At 39.1% G+C, this 24,933-nt stretch overlaps 2 gene segments (V, D, J or C); both read left to right on the plus strand.

Annotated features, from left to right (window-relative positions):
* The first annotated feature begins 6,586 nt into the window (after positions 1-6,586).
* LOC122125421 lies at positions 6,587-7,176 on the plus strand. The segment is given in 2 exon segments: positions 6,587-6,679; positions 6,836-7,176. Coding segments are annotated over 2 exon segments (390 nt in total).
* Positions 7,177-12,468: 5,292 nt separating this feature from the next.
* On the plus strand, positions 12,469-20,982 carry LOC122125422. The segment is given in 2 exon segments: positions 12,469-12,520; positions 20,624-20,982. Coding segments are annotated over 2 exon segments (411 nt in total).
* The last annotated feature ends 3,951 nt before the right edge of the window (positions 20,983-24,933 follow it).

The following is a 24,933-nucleotide window of genomic DNA, read 5'->3' on the forward strand; positions in this document are numbered from 1 at the left end:
AGTGAATCTTAATGTGACCTATGGGCCCCAGGTGACAATTTCATGTCCATGTGGGTCCACCAGTTATCACAAATACATCTCTGGTACAAGATGTTGATAATGAGGGAGGCTGTGCAAGTAGGGGCAGGGAGTTGGAGGAAAAACTGTATCTTCTGATTAATTGCTTACTTTTGAAGTGAACCTAAAATTGCTCTAAAATATAAATTCAATAGAAAAAATAGTGACATATTTGTTTGTTATCTGAAAATACTGATGTACGAGGTACAATAATTCAAAAATTTGATGAACTTTGTCTTTGTGATATATATATATATATATATATATATGATCTCTTGCAAACATACACATATGGGATGAAACAAGTTATTTTTAATTGAAGACTACAAACATTTACTGATTGTAGTACTAGAGACAAATGCCAACAGAGCTTGAATTCTACTGGTCTTGATTTTTATTTCCTAGCTTGGCCTACATAATGGTATTTTCATAAGGCTTCTATTTCCTTCGATAGTGCTCTGATTGCAAGTTCTCTCATTTGGTCTTTTCATTCTCCTAACATTCACTGTAGTTAGTGGGCATGGTTTGAAGGAGAAGGACGGCTTCCAGGAAAACATGGGTTGAGTTATAACTGAGGTACCTGGATCTAAGAACTATGTAAAAGTTTCTGAACTTCCAACATACACATGTCATGCTCAAGCACATACATGGTGTTTTCTTCTGTGCTGTTACCAAATATGGCACACAAATTACAGATTTTAGAGTTCAGGAGGCATGATCATTAACAATATTTTTCATATAACCTTTGCTGAACCCTATGAATGCTGAGGTAGTAACAAAGATTGAAAATAAATCTCTCTGTAAGATTCTGTGGTGATCATTCAATTTGGTATTATCTAGAGAATATGAGGCAGACTTAGTATCAAAAGGTCCCTGAAAGCCTGGTGCTATGGCTTATACCAGTAGAGATCAGGGGATTGTGGTGTGAAGCCAGCATGGACAAAACACTAATGAGTACCAACCTCAGTAAACAAATCTAGGTGTGGCAGTACAGTCTCACAGATTATGTGGGAAGCATAGAAGGACAATCATAATGTGAGGCTGGACTAGGCAAACAAAACATTAGACCCCCCCTCTAAACAATAACTAAAAGCAAAAAGAGCTGGAGGTAGAATTCAATTTCTAGCAGGTACAAATCACTGAATTCAAATCCCAGTACCATCAGTCCAAAAGAGTTGCATAATACAACTTCATCTCTTCATAGAGTCGTTAATAAATAGTAAGTCCTTCATTGTCCATGTGCCAAGAATGAACTAAGCATGATTTGTTCTTCCAGGACAGGAAGTTATGAGACACAACAGGTGCTCAGGACAGCATCTGCCCCTGTGTGGGAAGCCTGTGATGGAACACAGACACAGACAAACCTGCCCCATATCTGCTAGCTGTGTTTCCTGTTGGGTGATGTATCATAGAGCACATTATCTTTGTTGATCCTGTGAGCACAGGGCACAGATTAACATCTGGATTGGAGGCATAACATCATCTCAATCAGGGGAAGAGTTGCCACTATGCTGATCTCTAGCCTGCTGGGAGCAGCTGTCACTTCTATCTGTCTTGGTATGGATGTCCACAAACACTGGGCTAAAACTCTTCTCAGATATGAGAGTGATGGTCTTGGAGCTTTGTTCTCTGAGGCTCAACAGGAGGGATTCTGAGTCCTAAGCTCCTTCATCTCTCTAACACCTTGATTATAAAGAAAAGATCAGTCTGACTCTGTCCTCTTGCATTCAGGAACCATATGGCCCAGAAGGTAACCCAAGCTCAGCCTGCAATTTTGGTGGTGGAGAAAGAGGCTGTGACCCTAGACTGTTTGTAGGAGACTCAGGATAGTTTTTATTTCATCGTCTGGTACAAACAGCCCCCTAGCAGGGAACTGGTTTTGCTTATTCGTCAGAACTCTAATGATAAGCAAAATGCAATATAGGGTCATTATTTCCTGAACTTCCAGAAGCCATCCAGATTCATCAACCTCACCATCATAGCCACACAGCTGGAGGACTCAGCTGTGTATTTCTGCGCACTCAGAGAGGCCAGAGTGAGAGAGGAGCCTTCAGGTGCCTTCATAAACTTCAGCCAGAGCAAGAGACACAAGTGGGCAAGGGGCACAAGTGGGACTTACAGAAAAACTGTAGGACAATTCACATATAATGTCTAGACTCACCACCTATTAGACATGTGTGTCTCCTCTGTCCTTCATAATACATTGAGATAAAATATAAAGCCCATGAAAAATCATTTGCAAAATGCTCTTGAACAAAGCCTCTTATTTATACTTGTATCATTTTATTAGGATTACATGGGTAATTCTATTTATGAATTATGGTATTTTCAGATACATCCATATATTTATGCACTTATTACACAGGTGTTTTTATCTCCTTTTCATACAAAGACATTCCATTGATTTGTCTTAGAAAATGTAGAGTTCTTATTCAATTATGTAGAATAAATTATTTTAATTAAGATCTCTTTCCATAATCAAACAGTGTACAAACAGAAGCCATATGAAGTATTCCTCAACTTACCTGTTTTGTGATTTTTAAGAGCTGTCTAGACAAGTCTCTCTGATTTGAATACTGCCTCTGAGAAAAGTGTTTATAGAATGTCCAGCTGGGTTTGTCTCTTTTTCACCCTAAACTTCTGGTTCTGTCTCCTTTCAAAGTGAAAAGGGTTGTGGACCACGGTGAATGCTGTCTCAGCAACCAAGTCCAGACATTCTCCAAGGTCTACTTCCTGTTAAACTCTGCATTCATTCCTTGGCTGTTACAACAGATGCTCAGAAATGCAGATTTTTAATACTCTTTTGCCCCACAAATTTGTTAAAACCTCTTGAGTTATTTATCACCATTCAAAATTAGGAATTGCACTAAAAAAAAACAAACAAATTTCTAGCTTACATATAAAAATGGAACACTGGATACTTCGAAGAGAGGTCAAACCTGTATTTGAACATGTAATGGCATCTCTGTGTACTCGTGTTTTTCAAAGATAAAGCTTACTGATGTTCACAATATGAATTGATTTATATGTGACATGTTAAATTTTAGTTGTGAGATACAAAGCATCTCACTGGAAAAACAAATCAAAATTAACATAGACCTGTGCCTCCCTATGATTTCATATGCCTTGATGCATACCCCAGTTTGGGAAACCTAAGTGTAGTTTGTTTATTAATTCCAAGACACTATGACTTTATTCTTGCCTTTACAGGTGTCATGCTGGTGGGCTATGATGCATCGGTATGGAATGTCAGCAAATAGAACACTAAGCAAGTTTTAAATAGCTGGTGTGATCTTAAATAAGTTGCTTACTTTTCTCATCTTTTGTTTTCTTTTCTGTAAAGTGCTGAGATTTTAATTGGGCAGTTCCTAGTCACTAGCATCATAGGAGGACTTAATCCCTTTTGTAGTTCTTAATGCTCATTATCTAAGCATTTGTATCTGAGAAATTAGTGGCTACAGAAATTTATTCCAGTTCTTTTTCCATAATATTTTCAATCTAGTGTTGCTAAACTTCCATATTTTTTGAGAAATAACTTGCTATCCAAGCCAGAATATTAGGATAATTTTTATATGATACCCCTTCTCTCAAGTCAGTAATTCCCTTGATATAAGGAGATGTTGTCTTTAAACGATACTAACTTTAAATGTTTATTTATTTCTTTGAAACTAGTTATGGTAATTACAAAATTCAAATGAAGTCTACATGTTTCAAAAAATCATGAGGGAAAAAAGCACTTTTCTATATTAAATAAGGTAAATGACATGAAAGTAGTCAAAACTAGCAGAAATATAACCAGGCCACTTGATAGCTGATTGAGAAGATATGTCAGACATAAAACAAATCACATGTACCACAAGGTCACAATAACAAGGTGGGAAAGAGTTGATATTGCTAGATATTAAGTTGATATTGCTAGACCAACTGAAAAGACACTTGAAAAATTGACTTCTTACATTAAGTAAAAATGGCATACTTAAAGACAAAATGCTAAGCACAGTACAAGATTTTTTAGTAAACTTGAAGTTTATCAGACTTTGGGAGCAGATCCTAAAGTTCAGATGAACACATTTGAACAAACATACAGAAGAGGACATGACAATAAACAGTTTTACATAAAAATGCCATTAGAAAGTGAAAAATCAATTGCCAAAAAGTTGCAAAAATTGACAGAAGTAGAACTTTAATATGTAAGGGTTTTCATATGACAATTAAATTAACTTTCTAAAGAAAATTCAACTATTAACATAAGTGCTAGTATAAATTGTGTGCTTTACTATGTTCTGGCCATTATTCTGCATTATATCAACATATTTTTTCTTTTTTTTTATTGTGAGAATACGGTACAGAGGAGTTACAATTACATAGGCAAGATAACAAGTACATTTGTTATCAAGCATTGTTGCCTCCTCTTTGTTTCCCCTTCCCATCCCTTCCCATACTTCCCCCTCCCCTCACCCAAACCTCTCCCCACACCCCACCAAAGTTGTAAAGTTCATTTTTCCACACTACGACTGGTACATCTCATTGTTGCAATGGGTCCACCTGTATCCCTAGTTAAACAATTTGTTTTTTCCCTTCCCCTCCACAAATTATACCAACATCAAATACAGTGAAAGCATGGGTTATACCGTGGGGGAGGGACATATAAAGCAATGAAGAAATCATCTTATAAATATGTTAGAAACAATTGCATGAAAGGAAAAAAAAACAAAAAAATTTTGAATACTTATCTTGGGGTTCATTCCCCTAACATGACCTTTTCTGCTTGACTCAGACATATACTAGTTATTGCAAATGAGTGAAACCATGGGACCTCTGTTTCTTTGGGCCTTGCTTACCTCACTTAATAGAATTTTTTCCAAGCCTTTCCATTTCCTAACAAATGGGGCAATGTCATTCTTTCTGATAGAGGCACAGAATTCTGTTGTGTATATATACCACATTTTCTTGATCCATTCATCTACTGAGGGGCATCTGGGTTGGTTCCATATCTTAGCTATGGTAAATAAGGCTGCAATAAACATAGTCGTGCTGGTAGCTTTAGTGTGGTCTTGTTTGTGATCATTTGAGTGAATGCCTAAAAGTGGGATTGCTGCGTCCTAAGGGAGCTCTATGTGGAGTCTTTTGAGGAACCTCCATACTGCTTTCCAAAGTGGTTGAACAAGTTTACACTCCTACCAACAATGCAGTAAGGTTCCCTTCTGTCCACATCCCCTCAAGCATCTGTTGTTATTAGATTTCTTGATTATAGGCATTCTAACTGGGGTGAGGTGGTATCAACTTATATATAACATGAAAGCACACCATAGAGCTGGAGTCTGATCTTGCCTCTCAAACTAACATCTATACAGAAAGAACATACTTCAGTGACAGACATGCTGATCTATTTTAAAATAAACTGTTAAAATCCTGGTTTCCACTATTTTAGTGAAATTAAACTTATGGTACCCTGAGTTACCATATTTATGTATTAAGAAAAAATTTTACAAAATTGGTAATGTAATATGTTGACTAGGGTGTGGGGGAAAGGACATTGGCAGATTTGTTCCATGAGAAATGCACATGTCTTCTGTCATAGTTTTATATTTCTGAAATAATGCTAAATCTAAAGCAGATTACCTACAAATAGTCCAGTTAATGTGAAACTCTGTGACCATTCTGTGTGGATAAACAGCAAGGCACAGAATGGAATGCATATATTAAAATTTGATTGGTGTGTGTGTGTGTGTGTGTGTTTAATGAGAACAAGTGTTTCTAGGGTGAGAACTGTGGTTCAGAAGGTATATGAGAAGAGAGACTTGCTTTTTCTGTGTATTTATATAGTGTAATATACAAAATGCATGTATGATACCACCCCTGCACACAACCACACAGTGACTCTCACTATGATCCAGAAATGAAGAGCTCCTATGTTCATCTCTCCTAAGGTCTGTCAAATGTGTGTTCCCAGGTTTAGATCATCATGGTACAGTTGCTGTAGCCATGGGAGGAAAAACAATAGATAAAAAAAAAATCGATTTCCTAACTAATGTTCCCAAAGCCTCTAGACTCTAGATTACATCAGAAAGTTTCTACACATTCCTAAAACTATTTTTACCTCTTAACTCAATATTTCAAAGTTTCCTACCATTAGTGATGAACTCTTTAATAACCTGTGGTGGCAGCTTTAAAGCCCACTCAAATGTCAGTGCGAGGATTAAAAGTACAAATATGACAATATTTTTCCCATTGCTATTTTACACCTCTTATGCTCTATGCCCACCAATAATGAAGATTCCCCTTCCACCCCTGACCCCCCCACACCCTACACCCTCACCCTGTTTCTCAGTGATGAAATGAACACTGTGAGGTTCACTCTGAGGCCACCAGGGGTCAGTAGTTCCATTTTCCTTCTTCCTCAAATGCATTGGGTTTCAACAGCATGACTTACTAGAGGAGGTGCATTTGATTGGCTGAGCTGTCTATTGAGCTGTCTATCCTTAGGTCTTAAGACCTAAGAAGGCAGTGAAAATAGCAACCTTGAGAAGATCTGGAATCATTACAATTTGTCTCAAGGACTGAGAGATCACGATGGAGAACGTGTTACAGTGCATATTCCTGGTCTTGCTTCAATTTGGCTGTAAGTGAGAGGTTTAGAGATAAGAACCCCAGGGAGGGTTCATCCAACAAGAGGAGGAGAGGGAGATATTTAGTCCCAACCCCTCCCAGATCTCTTGAAATACTTCAAAATGCTGAACTAAATACATTCTGTCCCTTCTGATGTTCTCCTGAACAGGGCTGCATGGGAAAGATGAGGTGGAGCAGAGTCCTGAGAGCCTGAGCCTCCAGGAGGGAGGCAGTGGCAGCCTCAACTGCAGCTACACCACCAGCAATTTTGGAGGACTCCTGTGGTACAGGCAAGATGCTGGGAGAGGCCCCACATTCCTCTTCATCCTGTATTCAGCTGGGGATGCAAAGCAGAAAGACAGACTAAGAGCTACATTATCAAAAAAGGGAAGTGTTTTGCATATCACCACTGCTAACCCTGAAGACTCAGCCACTTACCTATGTGCTGTGTATGCACAGTGCTCCCCAGGCATCTGCTGGCTGCACCAAAACCCTGCAGCAGGACTCTGAAACACAGACAGAGCTATCTCTGCTGCTTTCCTCCTAAAAGGGGTATTTATTTAGTACCCAAAAATGTTATAATTTATTCCATCCAAGTCCTAGGTTGCTCTCTGTCCATGGTCATAGTCAGTCTGCTCTTCACAATGGACACATACTTTCTTCTCAGAAGGTGACAACTGGTGTGTGGAGGGTCAGGGTTTGTAAGGCTCATTTGTAAGGAAATGTACAAGTGCACACACTTCCCTTACAATACTGGGCCTACATGATCCTAAGGAAGTCTTATGCTATTATATAATGTCTTATAGAGGCCAACATGGACACCATCTCTAAATCATGACCAAGTAATGCAAAGGATCATCTATAGCCCTACCTTTTACTTCCTCAAGTGCAGTTCTCCAGCCCCACTTGAATCAGGCCTCTCTCAGCATCCTTCCAAGGGAATCTCACTGAAACACCAGTGAATCATTGTCAATCCCATCTGTGACTGTCAGTAGTCTTTACTCCTTCCCTATGAAAAACAAGTTCTATTTTTATTTTTAAATGCGTATGTATTTACAACATCAATGAGCAATGTTGTTTGGATCCAAGGCCTACACACACTGCAGTGGGCTCTCCCTAATGATGGAACTGCTTTTAATAGTCAGGTGAGGGTTCTGAAAGTTACATCAATAGTTTTCTTTGATTCTGTCATTTTAGAAAGAGGTACAACACACATAATAAAATTCACAAAACTTAAGCACAGCTCAGTGATATTTTACACTTGTTTCTATCTACTTAATTCTTTACTATCTTCTCATTGAAATTTTCTATTATTCTCTAATGTTTCCATGACTCCTTCCAATTCAACAGCCCTTTACTACTGAAGTACATAACTTGGAATCACACAGAGTCATCCTGGACTTGTTACATGCTACAGGGGATTGAATCCAGGGCCTTAGGCTTTGGGGGAACGTGTATATTGCTCTATACCTGGGATGCAATCCTCTTACATCTTTTTCTCTGTTCCTCTGCTGCTAGGAATGACAGGTCCACACCACTACATCCAGACATCATGCTTTCTCTGAAGCTGAAACAATAACCTTGCTACTATTTGAGTGAGATGAAGTCTCAAACTTTCATACCCTTGGTGACCTTGAACCACCATGTCTCAATGTTTGCCTATCAAGTAGTTGTATTGCATTTTTGAGCTGATGTGCCTGGATCTTTCTTGGTTTTTTAAAAATTGTTGTGTAGAGTTTCTCTGAATAAGTATTCAATCAGTTATTAATACATTCCCTCTTGAACTAGGCATTTGGGTATTAGATTATTTACTTCAGTGCCATCATGAGAGAAGCAACCATACACATTCATTATGTTTTGCTATAGATGTGAATTCTTTCTCTTAGGTAATTTCGTCAAAATTTTGGAGAAGTATTGGTGTGAGCTCTGCTTTGAAGGCCTTGTAGAATTCCGCTGTAAAACCATCTGGTCCTGGACTTTTCTTAGATGGGAGGTCTCTTAGCCTGATATGGGCCTGTTAAGATGGTTTAACTCATCTTGGTTTCGTTTTGGCATGTCAATTTTTGCTAGGAAAAGGTCCATTTCTTCCAAGTTCTCAAACTTATTAGCATAAAGTTTTGAGAAGTATTCCCTTATAATGTTCTGAACTTGGTTGTTTCTGTGGTGATGTTTCCATTCTCATCTCTGAGTTTATTTATTTGGGTGTGTTCTCTTCTTTTTCTGATAAGAGTTGCTAAGGATCTGTCAATTTTGTTAATTTTTTCGAAGAACCTACTCTTTGTTTTGTTGATTCTTTCTATAGTTTTTTTTGGATTCTAATTCATTTAATTCTGATTTAATTTTAATTATTTCTTCCCGTCTACTGGATTGGGGTTTATCTTGCTGCTCTTATTCAAGGAGGTTCAGATGTGTCATTAAAATGTTGGTTCAGATCTCTTTAATTTGTTGATGTAGGAAGTCAGAGCTATAAATTTGCCTCTGATTACTGCCTTTGATGTGTCCTAGAGGAGCTGCTAATTTGTGTATTCCTTTTTGTTGAATATCATGAACATTTGAATTTCCTTTCTAATCTCTTCAATGACCCACTCGTGATTCAGCAGTGTGTTGTTCAGCCTTCATGTGTTACAGGACTTTCTTTGGTGGCTTTTGGTGTTGAGTTCTAATTTGATTCCTTTGTGGTCTGAGAGAATGCAAGGTATAAGTTCAATGTTTTTGAATTTGGACAAGTTTGCTTTGTGGCATAAAATGTGGTCTATTTTAGAAAACATTCCTTGTGCTGCTGAGAAAAACGTGTATTCTGCTGCTGCTGGGTGAAATATTTGGTAGATGTCTGTGAAATCTAGTTGATCTAAGCAGTTGTTTAGATCTGCGGTTTCTCTGTTGAGTTTTTGCCGAGTTGGTCTATCTAGTGGGGAAAGTGGTGTATTAAAATCCCCAACAATTAATGCCTTTGGATCTATGTGGGATTTGAGGGAAAGTAGTGTTTCTTGGATAAATTTTGGTGCTCCATTGTTTGGTGAATAGATATTTAGAATTGTAATATCCTCCTGAAGGAGAGATCCCTAAATTCATATGTAGCGACCTTCTTTATCTCTTCTCACAAATTTTAATTTGAAGTCTATTTTATCTGATTTTAGGATTGCAACTCCCGCCTGTTTTGGGGGGCCATTTGCTTGGTAGATTTTGTTCCAGCCTTTCACATTGAAAATGTGTTTGTTTTTATGGGCAAGATGTGACTCCTGAGTGTGCCATGGTTCTTATTATGTGAAATAATAAATCTTCATTGAAATGAGTTCATCCTTCTATTAATTCCATCTAAAAGCAGGCAAAATTATGCATGAGTCCTAAGGGAAATAAAAGGCTCCTAGAATTAATACGAGAAGAAAAATAAAGGCTAAAGTGCATCAGGTGCACAGGGCCCTGAAAAATTTCCCAGGTCTGCAGAAACTCTGCGATTTAGGTTTAATTGTCTAAATCTAGCTGCTATCAAGTTCTTAGAGGCAGTGTTTCCCTGGAAGAGGAAGAAAAATGACAGGGAAATAAAATTGAACAACTGTAATTGGCTCTCTGTGTCCTTCTTCCACTCTGATTTTTATTTATAGGTTTGTATTTAATTATTAGTTGTCCTAGATTTATGTATCTGGGCCTGGTCACTGTTATTTTGCTTTTTTGCTCAAGGGTGTTGCTTTACAGTTGAGCCACAGCTCTACTTCTGGCTTTTTGCTGGTTAGTTGTAGATTAGAGCCTCATGGAATTTCAGGCCCCGGTGAGATTTTTAAACACCATCCTAAGATTTCATTCTCCTAACTGGGATTACACATCAGGCACCAAAAAATACCTGGCTCACTCAATTTTACTCTATTTAATGGGCTCTTGAATTCTTTGTATTCACATTATTATTATGATTATTATTATTACTATTGTTGTTGTTATTATTTGCTGGTCATAGGCTTGAAATCAAGGTGTGGATGTTGTCCAGAATCTTCCAGCTGAATCTCAGCTCAAGTTCTGGACTTTTCTCTATATCTTTTTGCTTCTTTCTTAGTTAATTTGAGAAAATTGTCTCATGGAAAAGCCTGGCACTACTCAGGAGGCTGAAATCTGAGGATTATGGTTTGAAGCCAGTCCTGGCAATAAAGTACAAGACACCCTTTTCTTTTTCTTTTTCTTGTTTTGTTATTGTAATAAAAAAGATGAGGTGCAGTGGAGTTACAGTTTCATTAGCAGGTGATGAGAATGTTTTAGAGCAATGGCTTCCCAAAGTACACTGCCTTCTGACTAGGGGCAGTCCACTGACAGTTAGAATGCCTTCTGTCTTCCTTCTATGACTGTATCAGCCTCGTAACTTATTGTTTCTAAAGATGTGATCCTGACTCCTTAGCAACAGGAGAAGGGATCATTCCTGGATTTGGATGAAAACCAAGCCAATTCCCCACTTGGTGTGCTGCCTCGCTCTGGGGGAGGGAGGGCGGACAGGATGATAGTGCACCCTTCTGTGAAGAAGGAAAATGCCTTGAACAATTCTGTATCCTTTTTCTATTCATTTCTAACAGATGAGGGCTGCAGGAATTGTTTAAGGACTTATCCAGAGACAAGTAGGGACTCTTCCAGGATTTCCATTGTGTTTGGGAAGGAAAGGCCCCAGCTTCCTCTCCAGAGAGATGCATCCTGCAGTGCAGTTGCAGCAGCACTGGCTTGCTCCAATGCCAGTGATTTCCCAGATCAGCAATGTATCTTGCCTTGGGAAATGTCACCTTGTGCAGGTGAAATAGCTCTCAGGACATCTGTCCTGATGATTATGGAAGCCCATGCCTAAGCCAGTGCAAGTGATGGTCACACAATACTCCTCATGTGGCTGGGAGTGTGGAGGTGGCACTGGTGTAGATGAGAGGTGTTGGGTGGCCCACATGGTGGGTGCCTTCTGCTCTGCCCACCATATGACTAAAGGCAGTGCTATATTCTTTCTGAATTTAACCAGGGTCGGGGAACCTGCAGATTTTCTGGGGTGCCAAAGCTCCCAGGGGGACACATTTGAGATGGACTAGGTAAAAGGGACTGAAGGAAACCTCCAGAAAAAAGGAAGCCCTTGGTTCTCTTAAAAAGTTTCTTTAATGGTTACTTTTCAATCAAAATGGGATATAAAAGGAAAAACAGTGATTCTAGATCTCAGTTTCCTGAATAGCTAGGATTCTAGGTGTGAGCCACCATATCTATTAAGTTTATTAGATTCTAGACACTGAGGACATATCAAAGAGAAAAAGAAAGGCTTTGTTTTTAAGATCTATGCCTTAGTGTGTGGGAGTGGGGGAGGGTAGAGAATGTATATACATACATATCTGTTTAAATATATGATGAAAAAATAGATTGAGGGATGTGCCAGGGAGGAGTGTTAGCAATTTGCAGTGAAGTATGAATTTAGAAAAGCCTCATATGGTAAAGTTACTTAGGAGAGATCAAGGCAAGACATCTAGGCCACAGAATCAGGTAGGGTCATGAACTCAAAGTGTGAGGGTGTCTGGCCTGTCTTAGAGGCAGTAGACCAGTGTGGCTGCATCACAGTCAGCGTGGGTAGTGGAGGAGATGCTTGCTGTAGGAGAGGCAGTGGGCAGCTTGTGCAGAACAATGAGTTACAAGTGTGGTGTCCACCCAACAGCAGTGATGTCATCGGGAAACTTAGAAATACACATTAGAAGGTCCAACCCAGGCCTGTTGAGTCAGGGGCTAGGGCCCAGTGGTTCCTGCTTCAAACAAGCCCTCTAGATGTGTTTGAGAACCACTAGCCAAGATGAGGCCACTTAGGTTATGGTGGAGACTTTGGCTTTTACTCTGAAAAAGAAGCTCTTAAAGGTTGGGAGTAAGAGTGACATGATTTGATTTAAGAAATATACAAAGTGTGTGCCAGTGTCTCATACCTGTATTCCTAGCTAGTCATGAGGTTGAGGTCTGACCATCCTGGTGCAAAGAGCCATCCTGGGCAAGAATACCTGTGAGACACTTATCTTGAAGTGGAGATGTGGCTCAAGGGGCAAAGTGCTGGTTTTGAGCAAACAAGTTCAACAAACTCAAAGCCCTGGTTCTTAAATTCAAGCCCAAATACCAGCACAAAACAAACAGGCCAGGCACACTGGTGGCTCACACCTGTAATCCTAGTGACTTGGGAGGCTATGGTCTGAGAGTGGTGGTTCCTAGCAGGAAAGCCCATGAGATCTTACTTCCAAATAACCACTGGAAAAAGTTGAAGGGGAGCTATGATTCAAATAGTAAAGTACCAGTCTTGAGCAACCAGTGACAATGGGCAGGGCCTTGAATTCAAACCGTAATACTGCCACTGACACACATATACACAGGCACATAAGCACACAGACAGACACACAAACACCAACAAAAGGGGGGGTGGTCACGCATGGGAAGGAAGCACAAGAGTCCATTGGGAGCCTCTCAATTCTCAGTGGCCCTCCAGTTCTCAGGAGACACCCAGATTTTCTTCCAGCATAATTATTTTTGTAAGATTTTTATTGTAAAAATATTGTACAGAGGGGTTAATTACATAAGCAAGGTAATGAGGACATATCCTATCAAGCATTGTTGCATCCTCCTTTGTTTTTCCCTACCATCCCTTCCCTCCCACCTCCACAACTACACCACCCCCCTCTGCCAAAGTTGTAAAGTTCATTTTCAACATAGTGTCTTGTACATATGATTGTTGTAATGGGTCCACCTGTATCCCTATTTCAGCATTTTGTTTTTTCTCTTCCCCTCCCTGAATTAGAGAATTGTATATACAAGATGCAGGGCACCAACATCAAATGCAGTGAAAACAGAGGTTATACAGTGGGGGAGGAACATACAAAGAAACAAAAAAAATCACATTATAAATATATTAGAAACAATAGCAAGAAAGAAAAAAAATATTTGTGTCCTTATCTTGGGGTTCATTCCACTCAACATCATCTTATCTGGTTATATGTACATAGCTTGTGACCTATTCTACTTGTCCTACACATATACTAGATTTTGCAAATAAGGGAAACTATGGGACCTATGTTTCTTTGGGCCTGGCTTACTTCACTTAATATAATTTTTTCCAAGTCTTTCCATTTCCTAACAAATGGAGCAATGTGATTCTTTCTGATGGAGGCATAGAATTCCATTGTGTATATATACCACATTTTCTTGATCCATTCATCTACTGAGGGGCATCTGGGTTGGTTCCGTAACTTAGCTATGGTAAATAATGCTGTAATAAACTTAGTTGTGCTAGTAGCCTTAGTGTTGTCTTGTTTGTGATCATTTGGGTAAATGCCCAAAAATGGGATTGCTGGGTCACAGGGGAGCTCTATGTGGAGTCTTTTGAGGAACCTCCATACTGCTTTCCAAAGTGGTTGAACAAGTTTACACTCCCACCAACAATGCAGTATGTTTCCCTTCTGTCCACATCCCCTCCAGCATCTGTTGTTATTAGAGTTCTTGATTTTTGCCATTCTAACTGGGGTGAGGTGGTATCTCAATGTTGTTTTGATTTGCATTTCTTTTATGGCTAGGGAGGTTGAGCATTTCTTCATGTGTCTATTGGCCATCCTTCTTTCCTCTTCAGAGAAGTTTCTCTTTAAGTCTTTAGCCCACTTTTTTATCAGGCAGTTGTTTCTTTGAGGATTTGTTATTAGGAGATTTAATTTCTGAGTTCCAAGTATATTTTTGATATGAGACCCTTATCGGTTGTATGACTAGTGAAGATCTTCTCCCAATCCATGGGCTTTCTTTTATTTATTTTTTTATTTTTTTATTTTTGGTCAGTCATGGGGCTTGAACTCTGGGCTTGGGCGCTGTCCCTGTGTGCTTCAGCTCAAGGGGAGTGCTCTACCACTTGAGCCACAGCGCCACTTCCAATCAGTGGGCTTTCTATTGATCTTGCTAGCTATATTCTTTGCCATGCAGAAGCTCTGAAGCTACATGCCATCCCATTTGTCCAACCTTTCTTAGATTTGTTGTGTTTCTGGGTCTTTATTAAGAAAATTTTGGCCTGTGCCAAGGAGCCATAGAATTTCTCCCATTCCTTCCTATAATGTTTTCAGGGTATCTGCTTAGACTCCAAAGTCTTTGATACATTTGGAGTTGATTCTAGTGCAGGGTAATATATAGGGATCTAGCTTTAGTTTTCTACAGGTGATTAACCATTTTTGCCAGGACCATTTACTGAAGAGGCTGTCTTCCATTCTAATTTTTAGCTCCCTTCTTGAAGATTAGGTGGCTATAGGTCTGTGGGTTCATTTCTGGGACTTCAGTTCTATTCCATTGGTCCTCAGATTTGTTCTTGTGCCAGTACCAAGCTGTTTTGATTACTGTGGCTTTGTAGTAGAGTTTGAAATTTGGTATTGATATTCCTCCAGCATTGTTGTTTCTGTTAAGGATCATTTTTTGCTATTTGGGGTCTTTTACTGTTGCATATGAATTTTTGGATTTCCTCTTCTATTTCCTTGAAGAATGAGCTAGGAAAATTGATAGGTATCACATTGAATCTGCAGATAGAATGGCTATAATCAAGAACTCTAATAACAACAGATGCTGGTGGGGATGTGGAGATAAGGGAACCCTACTGCATTGTTGGTGGGAGTGTAAACTTGTTCAACCACTTTGGAAAGTTGTATGGAGGGTCCTCAAAAGACTCCACATAGAGCTCCCCTATGACCCAGAAATCCCACTTTTAGGCATTTACCTGAATGATCACAAACAAGACTATACTAAAGCTGCCAGCACTACTATGTTTATTGCAGCATTATTTACCATAGCTAAGATATGGAACCAACCCAGATGCCCCTCAGTAGATGAATGGAACAAAAAAATGTGGTATATATGCACAATGGAATTCTGTGCCTCCATCAGAAAGAATGGCCTTGCTCCATTTGTTAGGAAATGGAAAGACTTGGAAAAAATTACATTAAGTGAAGTAATCCAGGCCCAAAGAAACATAGGTCCCATGGTTTCCCTTATTTTCAATAACTACTATATGTCTTAGACAAACAGAAATGGTCAGATAAGTTGATGTTAGGTGAAATGAACCCCAAGATAAGGACTCAAGTGGTTTTTCTTTCTTGCTGTTAATTCCAACAGATGATTTGTATGTACCTCCCCCATGGTATAATCCCTGTTTTCACTGTATTTGATGTTGTTATAATTTGTGGAGGAGAAGGAAATAAACAAATTGTTTAAACAGGGATACAGGTGGACTTATTGCTACAATGAGATGTACAAGACGTTATGTTGAAAAATGAATTTACAACTTTTGCACAGGTGGATGAAGGAGGGGTGTGGGTGGGGAGATGTGAATGGATGGTAAGGGGAAACAAAGGAGGAGGCAACAATGCTTAATAGGAAATGTACTCATGGGCTGGGAAGGTGGCTCAGTGGAAGAGCCCTTGCCTTGCATGCCTGAGACCCTGGGTTCGATTCCTCAGCACCATATAAGCAAAAAGAAAAAAGCCGGCAGTGGCGCTGTGGCTCAAGTGGTAGCGCACTAGCCTTGAGCTGAAGAGCTGAGGGACAGTGTCTAGGCCCAGAGTTCAGGGCCCACGACCGGACCAAAAAAAAAATTAAAAAAAAAAAAAAAGAAATGTACTCATTACCTTGCTCATGTAATTGTAACCCCTCTGTACGGTATTTTCACAATAAAAAATAATATACTATATCAACTAGTACATTGAGTAATTTAACTATATTATATCAAACACTTTTATGGAGAAAACTTTTGCTTTCTGTACTATAAATAAGCTGATATTACACTTGCATTCCTATATAGCAACTAGAAAACCAGACAAAATAGAAGAAAGAACTATTTTCAGACCCTGGACAAAAGAGAGAACAAGATTTTTATCCAGGAGAAAAAGCAAAACAAAGTCTACCATAAAACTGGGCTTTCTGCCTAAAGAAAAGTTCCAAACCCCAACACACAGAAGAGAACCTAAAGAGAACAGAACACTAGCAGGCAATATAAGTCAGGAATAAAATCTGGAGTCAGGGAAGGCTGAAGCAGCTACCAATTGAAAGTCAGAAAACTTGAGAGGATGAAGCTATATAAGTAAAATGTTCCAAGAACCTACAAATGTGCCCTTGTGTCTTCATCTGAATAATACCCTGTTCAAGCACTAGGTAATGCCACACAGCTGGGAGAGGAACTACATGAGTAGTTAGCAACACAATCCCCAGAGCTCAAGCTAGGCTGAAACATCTGTTTTCCAGACAACCAAAGTGAACAGACTTCATTGAACACCTAAGGACTAAGAGTGAATTCAGAAGAATCAAGACTCAGCAGTAAAGATAAACTAGCCCTTAAGAGTGAAGGCTACACTAGACTCACTCTAAATAAACCTAACAGGAAGAAGGAGGGGTGATATTGTTCCAAAAGAAATGTGCTCCTCTGTATGGTATTTTCACAATAAAAAATGTATAAAATAATAAAAAAGAAAAAAGAAAGAAGGAAAGAAATGTACTCTATACCTGACTTATGTAACTGTAAGCCCTATCTTTATAGTAACAGTTAAAAAATTAAGTATGAATCTGAGCTCTCTCTCTCTCTCTCTCTCTCTCTCTCTCTCTCTCTCTCTCTCTCTCTATTTATATATATATATATCTCATACCTCTTCCTAGCTACTCAGGGAGCCAAGATCTAAAGATCACAATGGAAGGTCAGACAGGCCAGAAAAGTTTGTGAGGCTCTTACACCATTTATTTAACTATCAAAAACAGGAGGCATGGGTCAATTACCAGCTTTGGGAGAAAGGGGGCAAGGTAGACTGTTAAGCCCTGAGTTCTAGCCCCAGTGCCAGAACACAGACATTAGAAAAGAGAGATAGACAGAGACAAAGACAGAGACAGAGAGACAGAGAGAGAGCACAAGCAAGGAGGCTAGCTAGCTGGATGCCAGTAACCCTATTTACTCAGTAGGCTGAGATCTGAAGATCACAATTTGAAGACAGGCCAGGCAAGATAGTCTAGCCCAATCAGATTTATCATTCCAATTAACCACCAAAAAATGTAGAAGTAATCTTCACCACAGAAGCAGAGCTGTGGCTCAAGTGGTAGAGTGTTAGAATTGACCAAAAAGTTTCAGGGACAGCACCCAGGCCCTGAGTTCAAACTGCAGGGCCAACACACACACACACACACACACACACACACACACACACACACACACACACACACACACACACACACACACACACACACGAAGTAGAAAAAACATCCTTAAAGAAACATAACAAAAAGAGGAGGGCAAAAAAGATAAATTAGATGAGGTCAGTGACTTGGACACCATGCCTTGTCAGGCTTATGAAAAGTGATAAAGAATTGTTTTTCTGTGTGTGTGTCTGTGTGTGTCTGTGTGTGTATATCAGTGTGTGTCAGCCCTGGGGTGAACTCAGGGCACATTCTCTGTCCCTGAGCTCTTGTGCTGAAGGCTAGCTGTCTTCCACTGGAGCCATAGCTCCATTTCCACCGTATGTGTGTATATGTGTGTGTGTGTGTGTGTGTGTGTGTGTATGTGTGTGTGTAATTTGAGGCAAATCTCACTGATATTCCTGCCCAATCTCCTTTCAAACCATGATCCCAAAATCTCAGCCTCCTGAGTAGCTAGGATTATAGGCAGTGTCCAGCTTAATATGGAATTTAATGGGAAATGATGGTAGGTTTCTAAGTAGAAGAGTGATATGCTTTGATCTGTGGTTTTGAAGATACTCCCTGCCCTCATCAGAAAGATGTATGTCATTATTTATTCTTGAGCAGTGTAAATGTGTGAAGTCTGGACTTGTGGAGCTAGAAAGGTACAAGGTTTTAAATATGAGGAAAATGGAAGTTTTCAAAAGTAAAGAGAATCGGCTTACCTAAAAATCCAAATATGTGTCTGGGTAGAATTTGTTGGAACAGAAAGAGAGCAGAGGAGAGAAAGAAGAAAAAAGAACAACAAAGAAGGGTAACAGGAGAGGATAGAAGAGAATCCATGTTTTCCACCTCTTTGGTAGTTTCAGAAAAGCCATCTTCCTAAACCTTCCCCAGAAATTTTTGTTTTGTTTTTGTTTTTGTCAGTTGAGGGAATTGAACCCAGGATGGTTATTTAGAGATATGTCTCAGATTTGTCTGTCTGGGCTGGCTTCAAATCTGAATACTTAGATCTCAGGTAGTTAGAATTGTAGGTTTGAGCCATTCAAGCACTGGCCCCTTAACCTTCTCTTTCAACTAGTGGCTGCTACCCCATATCTGTGGCTTGAACTCATGGCCTGGGCATTGCTCTTGAGCGTTTGTGTTCAAGCTAGGACTCTGCTACTTGAGCCACAGCTCCACTTCTAGGTTATTTTTCGTGTGTGTGTGTGTGTGTGTGTGTGTGCTTCATTGAAGGTAAGTCTCACAAGTGAAAAGCTATTTAAATAGAACAGTAAGGACTGGGAAGGTGGCTCAGTGATAGAGCGCTTGCCTTGCATGAATGAGGCCCTGGGTTCAATTTCCCAGCACCACATAAGCAAAAAGAAAAAAGCCGGAAATGGCACTGTGGCTCAAGTGGTAGAGTGCTAGCCTTGAGCTGAAGAGCTGAGGGACAGCACCGAGGCCCAGAGTTCAGGCCCCACGACTGAACCCCCTCCAAAATAAATAAATAAATACAGTAAAACAAATGTAGTTAAACCATTGAGTCAGAATAATAGCTCATAAGACCATAGAATTTAAGCAAATAAATAGAGTACAATGATAACCAGCATCTAAATTAGGAAACTACTACCACTGGAGCACATCAGACCTAATTAGTGATTTAGGTGCCACCAAAGACCTCATCAGACTTCTAAATCTATATCAACAAGCATTTTTGTCCATGCTTGCATTGCTCTGGTCCCTTCTCATTATGCCATCTGAATCTCCTGGAGAATTTTGGGTGCTCAACTGATATATGAGGATAAACAGATATATGAAGATAATCACCAGGGTGCCTTTGTACCTTAGGTTTCAATATTGCCACATAAAAATAGGACATTGGAAAAGTGTGTCAAATATTGAAATAATGCCTTCCTATCTTTTATCTGTTTTGTCTCAGAGTTACGGATGCTCATAAAATACATAAAATGAAATACCTTGCTGTGATGTCATATTTTTTCCTACTTTCCAAAAAAAGTACATTATCGTATTAACTATAACATATTATGTATAATATACATAATATTTTGTACTTCAATTAAATAAGCCTTGTTTTGTTCTTCTATATTTTAATACTATCCAATTATCAAATAGGAGACATTACTAAATATAAAATACCTGTTATTTCATATTATAACATTAATGGATCTTTCTCCCTGAGCACTGAGACTCATTTCTCTCAGTCTTATATGAATTAGCATCACTTTGCTAATTTCTAAGCAAAGCTCTGGTTAGTTTCAAGCAAGTTTTAATATAGAATTTCCAAGAATGATAATTTGTACTCATAAACTGACATATTGAATTGAAAACACTATGGAAAACTATTTATAGATTAAAAAAAAAAATATTACATTAAGCCAAAATCTTAATCAGAAAGCTTAAGCAGCCATAACGTTAACCCCTAGATGGCACTGTTTCTATGATTTCTGGGCTAATGCGTATTGGGTCTAGACTGTGGCTGGCCACTTTGCAAATCCTTCTGTTTGACCTTACAGAAAGGAGAAGCAGAACCAGAATGGAGAAATACCTGAAGACCTCATTGGTAGTTTTCTGGCTTTGTTTTTGTGGTAAGTTAATGAGCAGTGGTTGCCAGGTTGGATGAATATTTCTTAAGATCTAGATTAAAGGCATAGTACACTGTGGTGGAAGTAAGCAACATTACTTACTAGGAAGTAGCAACATTATTTACTAGGGATTCACTGTGGGCTGTAAAGAAAGTATGTCAATTAGAAAATATTAAGATGATCAGACAACTTATCTCTTGAATCTCATGTTGCTTTCTGAATAGGAGTGAGTGGCAGAACCCAGGTGGAGCAGAGTCCATGGCTCCAGAAAGTTCTGGAGGGAGAGAACTGCACTATTCAGTGCAATTATACTGTGAGCCCTTTTAACAACTTAAGGTGGTACAAACAGGACACAGAGAAAGGCCCTGTTTCCCTGATAAGAATGAATTATACAGAGAGTAAAAAGTCAAATGGAAGGTACGCAGCAACTTTGGATTCAGAGTCCAAGCACAGCTACCTGCACATCACAGCCTCCCAGCTCAGCGACACTGCTTCTTACATCTGTGTGGTGGGCACACCATGCTCCCCAGACACCTGCAACCAGTACCCAAACCTGCCCTTGGAGGCTGTCAAGGAGGCTTAGAGCTGGAGCAGGGGCATTGCATTTTATGCTGTTTATTGTTTTTATTACGGCTGAAAGTAATAGCAGCTTCTTTCATAGAGTTTGAGGGTGAACCTGGAAGTCTACCTAGTCTAAAATATCCTCAGTCAGCATGTAAAGTTAACCAGTGATTCTGACTGTTCCTGTAAGATTGTCATGCTTCATTATTGCTGCTGAAATAGACAGTTATTTAGGTAGGATGGGAGGGAAAAAAACTCAGTCTGAATTCCAACTACAAACAGAAAGTGGAAAGTTCAGGCAGCTGAATGCAATGTCTTGATGAATATTTCCTCTGACTATTTACTCGGGCTTTATCTCCTGGCTATTGAGATTCTCAGCAAGCACATTGTAGAAAGAGAGACATGTTCCACCAATTTAGTCCGTGTAAAGGTCTTGAACACTCTTCTGTCATATTCTGTAACTGTTCCAGAGGAGATCTTTATGCTCAGACAACTTGGCAGTGTGACACTGGTAGGTGCAACTTTCTAAAGGCAGCACAAGGCTGTCCTGAGCTCTTCAGCTACCAGTCTAAAAAAATCACTTGTGAGATAGGCAGCCAACACACAATTGTAATACTGGTTTGCACAAACTAGCTATAAGGTTCTTTTTAGGAATAATTACAACATTTAAATATGATTCAAAAATCAGGTGTTTAGGTGAAAGGTAGACACAGCCTAACAAAAAAATGAAACATGCATTAAAAATGATCATCTCTAAGTGGTGGGAATGTGATTTGTTAAGCTTATCATTTATTTCACAGATTCTATTTCAGTCCAAAGAAAGGTCACTTAAAAACAAAACCATTATCTTAAAAAAATTGAAGGACTGCATCTAACTGCAAGTCATAGAAATAGAAATAAACTTAAATGTGGCTACATATTCTAGGATATCATTTAATTCATTTTGACTGTACGCACAGATTGTTGTAAGGTAAATCTCAGTTGCAAATCCAGTTGTGAGAAAACAGAGAAGCCTCCTCTTGACACATTATATTGAGACTCTATTAGAAAGCTGGCATCTACAGGTTTTGATTTTTACTTTCCTCAGCAGATTTGCATAATTACTAATTCATTCAAAAATATAAATTTACATATGTATAAAAGTAGGCATACTAATGGATCTCCTCTGTAATAGTCTTCATTATAATGACGTGACCCAGCTGTCTGCAGGAGAGCCTTCATTCATGAGGATCCAGTAGAGAACACCTACCATTATCAACAGCATTTCTCAAGAGAGAAACACTTCTATCATTTCCTGCAACACCTTGAAAACAATTCTACCTTTGGCCTTAGTTTGTGGCTAGCAAATAGAAGGCAAAAAGCAAATATATCTGGGTGACGGTGGCTTATGCACATAATACTTGTTACTAAGGAAGATGAAGTCTGAGGATTTCCGTTCAAACAGCTCAAGCAGGAAAGTCTGTCTTTATTTTCAATAAAGCACAAAAAAGCTGGAAGTGAAGCTGTGCCTGCAGAGATAGAGTACTAGCCTTGAGCAAAAAAAGGTCAGGTACAATGCCCAAGCCCTGAGTTCAAGCCCCAAGACCAGCATGTGCACGGGCACGCACACACACACACACACACACACACACACACACACACACACACACACAAGCACACACACACAAAATAAATAATAAATAAATAAATACATAAATAAATAAATAAGTTGGAAAAGTCTTGGACATCCCAGCCTCCTAACATGCAGATTCATTCTGCTTCTTCTGTGCATTGTGTTTCAGTGTTCCTCAAACACACCCAAGGCTAAGTCTCATCTCTGCCATTCTTATCCTGTCCTTTTGGGTAAAAGTGACAAGTCTTTTGTATTTATGAAGAAAATTTCCTTTATAATCACACATTAAAATCCTACAAGATAACACATCATCTTGATAGGTGAAGAACTTAAATTTAAGTTGAATTAAATTTCCTTTTGCAACTAATTAATTTCATAGTGCATATAGCTCTACTCCTGGACTTGTTGCTGACAACAACTGCTCTTCCTCTCTATGGGGAGACCTCTGAGTCCAGTATACAAGTTTCACCAGTATACCCTGGCAAAAGCTTACAAGTATCTGGTATATATGAACATGCTTGTTTCTCTTATGTATATATAATATATGAATATATATTCATATGACTATAATAAATATCATATATAATATGAATGCATATTCATATATATTATGTATTATTTTTGAATATATATTCATACAAGCCAAAACATGTTAAGAGCAAAATTTTCAATGATTGTATTTTTATTTGTATAGATATGTATTTTTAAATAATCACATTTTTAATGTTTCTAATTACCTATTGTTATGAAAATGGAGGTGGTAAGAAGGAAACAGGCTGGACTCAATCTTCCACAGGTGAGGACTGTTTATTGAGATAGAGCAGCATGGGACACAGCCTTCCCAAGAGCTTGGAGACAGTGTGTAAGAGCTGGGACAAAAGCTGGGTTTTTATAAGGTAAGGAGGCAGAGGTTAATGAAAGAGTCACTAAGTCAAGGGAGATGGGGGGGCGGGGCTTTTTGGTTTGGCCCTAATGGAATGTTTACAGCCAGGCTAAGATAATTTGTCCTGCTAGAGTTAGGCAGTATGCACTTATCTTTGGTGGGTTGCCTGGTATCTGTATGTACCTGGGAAAACAAAGTGGGAGTCCATCCTTCACCTATTATTATAGACTGAGATTTCATGAACATACTTAAGTCATACTTAAACAATAAACTGAGATAGCTTTTATAAAAATTGCAAAGCACTGTTTTTTGCTAAATTACCTTCTCACTGGCCCTTTATCCATCCAGACATCTACTGTCCATGTCTTTTCTCCTCATAGTGAGTATTGGAACCTGTACAAAAATCTCAGGTTCTCTCTGAGCCACTGAGCTAGAGTTGTGTGTTACCAAGTCCCCCAAAAAACCAATTATAGTTGGAAAACCACCAATATGATTTATCTAAATGGCTTTATAAAGTGTAAATTGAGAGCTCCCTGTGCTTTCCTCAAGAGTTTCAATGGCTTTCTATTGCTCCAAAACTGAAAGGCAGATTTCAGACAGTGATATATAAGATTCTATATTTTAAACATGGTGTGATCCTCAGTCTTAATTCATTATCTCTCCTTCATGGGTTCTCTTGTTTTATGGGAATTCATTTGTGAGAAACAGAGAAGCCACAATTTGAGATTGGGAGTCTTTATTCAAAAGCCAGTGACTCCTGGTAGACTCCAATCTCAATGACCTGCAGCCCAGAATTGAGGTAGCACACAGCTTTGTTTGTTTGTTTTGTCGGTCATGGGGCCTGCACTCTGGGCCTGGGCACTGTCCCTCAGCTCTTCAGCTCAAGGCTTGTGCACTACCACTTGAGCCATAGTGCCACTTTCAGGCTTTTTTCTGCTGATGTAGTGCTGAGGAATGGAACCCAGGGCCTCATGCATGCAAGGGAATCATTCTACCACTGAGCCAGCTCCCCCACTCCATACACAAAGCTTTTAAAGACAAAAACCACATGTTGTAGTGGAGACCAAAAGTGTTAAACAAAGCATGTCTCAAGGACATGCAAAACTTCCCCTATGGCTGAACAGCATGCTATTTGCATATCCTCTCCAGCAGAGTTCTAATAACTTTCCTGGAGGTAAGCATCTGCAATTCAAAGAATGGCTTGTCTCATCTCTAGGCTCTTGAAACTGGGTAAAAAGTCCCCATCACCAACCTAGGCTCCCGGAAGACTATGAGGACAAGGCATATTACTTAGATCCAGTATCCTAATTTCACTCTGGGCAGCAACATCCATGGACTTCTTTTAGGTCTGACTATCCCACATTGAGTCTTACTCTCTCATCTATCGGAAATGTTCTTCCTCAGTCTTGGCAAGTCTGACTCATTTTTTTTTTGAGATTTTTAAAAAATTAATTAATTTACTTTTATTGTGAGAATAC

Source organism: Dipodomys spectabilis, unplaced genomic scaffold (genome assembly GCF_019054845.1).
Source record: "Dipodomys spectabilis isolate Male_0828 unplaced genomic scaffold, ASM1905484v1 ptg000265l, whole genome shotgun sequence".
Classification (NCBI taxonomy): Eukaryota; Metazoa; Chordata; class Mammalia; order Rodentia; family Heteromyidae; genus Dipodomys; species Dipodomys spectabilis.